Here is a 5893-nt window from a genome sequence, read left to right as displayed (position 1 = left end):
TTCATCAGTAGTTTGAGGGTTATTGATCGATCAGTGAACAGATCAGGTTCTGATTGAGAAACTCAGAGTGACGACTTCAGAGTTTTCAGCTTTAGAAACATGTAATTCTATCAGAGGATCATCCACTCAGTGGTGTCATCATGCTCGCCAACATCCAATGGCGTCTCCATGGAGACAGCATGTTTGTTACCTGTGGGCAGAGTGGAGAAATCAGGACGGTGCTGACGTGATCAAAGGGTTTTCTGTGAGTATCTGCCTGAGTTTGTACCTGAGCGCCTGCTGCAGCAGATGGACAGGAGCAGGATGGTGCAGATGCAGTACGGGCAGAAGGCCAACAGGTGGCAGATGACTCTGATCCAAGACACAGAGGGAGAAGAAGGGTAGGAAGAGTTGGTGAGAAGAGGAAGAGTGGACAGAGAGGAACTGGCCTCAGAAACTGGAGGTGGAGGGACGGACTTTCTGAGAGTAGTTATAGGAGACCCTGCAGGAGACATGATGAAGCAGGTTAATGAGTCAGCTCAGCAGGTCAGGTCTTTAAACACGGAGTTATGTCAGTGTTCTGACCTCTGACCCTCAGAAAGCTCTGAGGAGATGATCCAAATGTGTTAGAAGCGCACCAGTAGAGACCTTCATCAGAGGGCCTGACATTGGTGATAACGTGTTCTGCTTTAGACCCAAGGAGACGTCCATTCATGAAGAAAAAAGATGGAACTGTTTCACCAGTCTTCTTCTTGCATTGCAGAGTGACATCACTTCCTGGTCTCACAGGAAGTGCAGGGATCTCCAGGATCACACCTTTTTCTGAATAGCAGGTAAACAGAGACAGACTTCCACCATCAGATTGGAGTCACACAGAGACAGAGACACAGCTGGAACATCTCACTGTACCTGAAACACTGATGGACACTTCATCGCTCTGCTGTCCAGATGAGCTTTCACACCAGAAGGTTCCACCGTAGGACGAGTTACGATCCAAAACGCACAAACTTCCACTCATCTCAGCTGCTCCACAGTCCTCAGTGGGTCCTCCACTGGTCCTCTTCACTGTCCATCCATCAGCTGTCTGTCCATCATCAACACAACTCAGAGACACTGAAGAAGATCCACTGAAGAACTGCTGAAGGTTTGGACTGACAGACAGAGACACTGGAGGACAGACAGACAGATAATCACCACCAAAGAGGAGAGGACCAGCGTCACAATGATCATCAAACTTCACACCGACCTGCATCAAAACCAGAATCCAAATGTGGAGCCAGCTCACATGGGCATGGTTGCCATGGTAATTTGAATTTGACAGGATGCAGACCAATTAACTCTTTACTTGGCATGACTGACTACAACTGATAGGTGGGGGATGGTAACTATGGAGATGCCAGGGGGAAAAGAAGAAACCCAAAGAGTAGGTTCATGGATGTCTTGAAGGAGGACGTGCAGAGGGTTGGTGTGACCGAGGAGGATGCTGGGATAGGATGAGATGGAGGCAGAAGACCTCCTGTGGAACCAGCTAAAGCAGCAGCCAATAGAAGACGACGACACATGAAGACTGCCACTTATTTCAAAGTTCTCATCCAGAAATTTGGCTTGCCCTCTAAGGAACATCCTTGAAACCTGGGAGACCTACAAAACATTTACCCTGAATTTAAGGGAGAGGTGGACTACCATCATATATCTTTATAAATAATGATAACAAAGAATCCACTTTGAGGAAAAACTTTTATTTCTATCTTCTTTGTCTATTTAGTTGGCCAAACTGAATTTCTTTTGAGGTGATGTTGTTTTCACGTACTGCTGTTTAGTATTTGGTTTGTTCTAAATAAATATCCATCCATTTTCTTCACAGTGAACCCAGGATGCTTACACCAGCTGTCAGTGATCAAAAAACCAGGGCACATCATGGACAGGTTGGCAGTCCATAACAGAGACATCACTGTCAGTTAATCTAACAAGACTCAAACTCTTGACCGTCGTGGTGTTTGGTGATGGTGCCAACCCTCCACCACCATGCCAACTGTCAGAATACTGCAATATTTTGATATTCAGTATTCATTTTAGGTCTTAGTGTGTGTATTAGTTGGTGTGTGTATTAGTTAGTGTGACTATTAGTTAGTGCTGTATAAGGCTGGAAAGGAGAGTCCGTCCACTAGTCGAGCCATTGCTATGGATCATTAGATCCTCATAAAACGTTACAAGACCTTGGTCCTCATAGCTGTCAATAAGAGGAACTCGTACCCAGTGGGTGTTGGACTCTGCCAGGGCTGCCCTTTGTCACAGATTCTGTTCATTGGTTTGGGCATCTGACCAGGATGCCTCCAGAGCATCTCCTGGGTGTTCCTGGCATGTCCACATCTCACCCAGGAACACTTTACTACTGTTTTCATTGTATCTCCTGCCACTTGGTGTGATTTTCTGAAAACATGAAATTTCATTTCATCTATATGCTGATGATTGCCAGCTTTATCTACCTTTCAATCACTCTGATAGCTCATCGATTGGACTCCTGCTTGATTGTCTTAGCAAAGTTAAATCATGGATGGCTCAAATTGTTTGACATTTTTATGAACAAAAAGTGGAAGCAATTTTATTCAGTCCCAATCGTTCTTCTGGTATCTCAAATGTTCACTTTGCTGCTCTGAGCCCTCGCTTGAAGAGCTCTGTTACTAATCTTGGGGTAAAAATCGACACTGCACTTAGTTTTGATGGCCACATAAATGGGGCGATGAAATCTTCATTCTATCACGTCAGATCAAAGCTAAAGCCCTTTCTGTCCAGGCATGAACTTGGAAACTGTCATCCATGCTTTGTCACCTCAGGCTTTGAATACTCCAACTCCCTTTTAATGGGGGGCGGCCAAGCCACTCTGTCACGCCTGCAACTGGTGCAGCACGGTTTTTACCTCATTTAGTTCAAAATATAATAATAATATAATAATATTTGTTCTCTCAGTTTGTGGAGCACAACTTCCTGTTAGCTAACTAGCATTCATGCCAAAAAGAAAAGTTATTTTTTCAGTAACTTAAAGAAACTTGAAGTTTAAACGTCTAATAGCTTAATTATTTTAAAGAATGAAGATAAAACTTAAAAAGGCCAAACAAAAACAGATTTGATGAAGCCGCACTTCCATCTACTCACCTGCAGAAACAGTCGGAGCAGACAGCAGCAGCACACACACACCTGCAACAGGAGGTCAGAGGTCACTGAGGGTTACAGGTCACAGAGCATCAGAGGTCAGCGACTGACACTGAGTATATCATGGTGAAGAACAGTTCCTGTTCCATCAGTGAAACACAGTAAAGAGAGACGACTGAGCTGATTGTAACAGCAGACAGCTGTGGATGCAAACATCTACAGACAGCTCAAAGTAAGACGATGGTCCCAGTTCCTGTGTGCACACAAACAGGAGTCCTACCTTCAGCTCTTACTAGAACTATGAGAAAGAGTCGGTGCAGTCCAAAAGCACCAATCACAGGTGTTCTACCTTTAGGAAGTGACAGGACGTAAATGATGGTCACTGAGTGTGACACAGTGTCCTCGTCCTCATGTTATCCACATAAACTCTGACATTACATCCTTTATGATGACTGACTCGCTCTGAATCGCATATTTGGATCAAGCAGCTGCTACAAACAGGACGGTGTGACAGTCAGAGGTCAAAGGTCAGACTCTGCTGCAGTGAGAGTGAAGGTGGGACTCACCGAGCAGGAGCAGAGAGGCAGCTGCAGCCTTCATGATGTCTGGATGCTGACTGACTGTGTCAGACGCTTTCAGCTTCCCTTTCATCACTTCCCTTTGATCCCATTGGGTCCCTGTGTGCTGTTGGTGGAGCCTCACAGTACTGCATCTATCAGAGAGTTTAGCAAAGGCTGGATCATTGCTTTGTTTTCAGCCTGACAGGAACAGAAACCTGACTCTGTGACTCGTTGGTTTTCCCCATTTTATGATGGTTTTCATGAATAGATGCTTGTCACAGAGTTCCTCAGGGTTCTGTGCTGGGACCAGTAACTTTTCACTTCATACTTCCTTCAGGCAGTATTATTAGAAAACACTGCATTTGTTCATTGCTATGCAGATGATAACCAGCTGTACTGATCCAAAAGCCAGATGACACAAATCCACCAGTTCACATAAAGACCTGGTTTGTGATTCATTTCTTTCTTAATAAATTCATGAAATGTTAAAAAGTCATCTTTATCTGAAACTGTTCAAAGGTTCCCGATCAACACTTCCTGCTGCACTTTCAGATCCTCTCTCTGCTCACAGGAGAATCAAACCGCTGAAGGAGACGGCTGACCTTTGACCTCTGACTCCTCTCAGCTCTGCAGCTTGTAAACGATGATATAATAAAACATGTCGTTACAATAATGTCAGATGTTGGTGTTGCTGACGTTAAAGTCACAGGTGTAGATCATGAGAGCAGAAGTGTTGTGTTCAGGTATGACGGAGCTGCTGTCGTTAGATTTAAATAGAAGCGAGAGTCCAGCCAATGAGATCAGTTCTGCTCTGTGTGCTCTCTCCTGGTTGGTCTGTGGATGTTTCCATGCTGTTGCTATTACAGGTTATCTTAGTGTGTTATGAGTGTGTTTCCTGATGATGTTCCCCTTTAGTCCTGTGCAGCTTGTCTCAATCACACGTTTTTGATGTTTGAATCTTTCATTGTGGTTGGATCAGGTTAAAGCACAAAAACATCACAGAAACAAACAGCTGTGAATATAAATTAGTTGGATTCATGTTTTTACACTTTGATTCAATACTTCAGAAATGAATTTGACAGCTTTTTGATCAGTGAACAGAGTTTACAGCGGGGCGTCTCCATGGAGACAGCATGTTTGTTACCTGTGGGCAGAGTGGAGACATCAGGTGATGTGATCAAAGTGTTTCTGTGAGTATCTGCCTGAGTTTGTACCTGAGCTCCTGCTGCAGCAGATGGACAGGAGCAGGATGGTGCAGATGCAGTATGGGCAGAAGGCCAACAGGGGGCAGATGACTCTGATCCAAGACACAGAGGGAGGGTGTAGATAACCTGCTGTTAGTTTGGTATTTTGTCCTAATCCGCTTGCCGTACCTCCGTGTAGGTCTGTGTATGTTTTGAGTGGTATAGGCTCCGTTACTGAATCCAAGCATTTAAGTTCTCTGCTGCTCTGCTGGTTAATAAACCACGTTAACTGAGTTTACTGCTTCATCATTATCATACTGGTGAACATACAACAGAGGGGAGGAAGAGGAGGAGGAGGGGATGAAGAATTGGTCTCAGAAGAGACGGATGTTTTAAGAAACGTTGTAGGAGAAATGATGAAACAGGTAAAGGAGTTAGCTGAGAAGGCCAGGTCTTTAAACAGGAAGTGATGTCATTGTTCTGACCTCTGACCCTTATCATCATCAACGCAGCCCAAAGACACGGATGTGGGTCCACTGAAGAACTGCTGAAAGTTTGGACTGGCAGACAGATAGACTGGAGGACAGAAAGAGGAAGGTCACCAGCAACACATGGAGTTACAACTGTAAAGGAGGAGAAAGCAGATTCAGGCATTAATCATGAGACCTTCAGGACCAGAATCCAGGACTAGAATCCTGATGGGGCCCAAGCTAACCTCTGCTAATAAACTACAAAAATATGAAAAGTCTGCTAAAGAGTCCAATTTCAGATCCTGTGGAGCCCTGTTGCCATGTGGAAACATTTTAACTGAATCAGTGTCTTTACCTGAATAATTTAACAAGCATTAAAACATTCATCACAAGTGGTTACCTTCTTGACAGCCTCACTCTTTCTAAAACCCACCGTCAAAATAAAAATAACATTGCTTCAGATTTTATTCATTATTTTATAAGCAAAACTGAGTTTCTGTTACTCTGTAAAGCAGCACCTTTAGCTTTCAGGCCCCCGAGCCGAGATATA

General features: G+C 44.2%; 1 protein-coding gene across 1 annotated transcript; it reads right to left on the bottom strand.

The window, feature by feature from the left end:
* Positions 1–3729, bottom strand: LOC118455876 (uncharacterized). Its single transcript, XM_087838633.1, has 6 exons — positions 3696–3729; positions 3133–3174; positions 889–1146; positions 565–801; positions 269–481; positions 1–190 (listed from the first exon to the last, which is right to left on the bottom strand). The coding sequence occupies exons 1-6, from the start codon at positions 3727–3729 to the stop codon at positions 111–113; spliced, it is 864 nt and encodes a 287-aa protein (XP_087694759.1). The 3' UTR covers positions 1–110.
* Positions 3730–5893: the final 2164 nt, after the last annotated feature.

The sequence above is a fragment of the Neolamprologus brichardi genome, chromosome 3 (assembly GCF_056152115.1).
Source record: "Neolamprologus brichardi isolate AB-2024 chromosome 3, ASM5615211v1, whole genome shotgun sequence".
In the NCBI taxonomy this organism is placed as follows: domain Eukaryota; kingdom Metazoa; phylum Chordata; class Actinopteri; order Cichliformes; family Cichlidae; genus Neolamprologus; species Neolamprologus brichardi.
The sequence above is the reverse complement of the archived record's forward strand: the minus strand, read 5'-3'. Positions and strand labels throughout refer to the sequence as shown.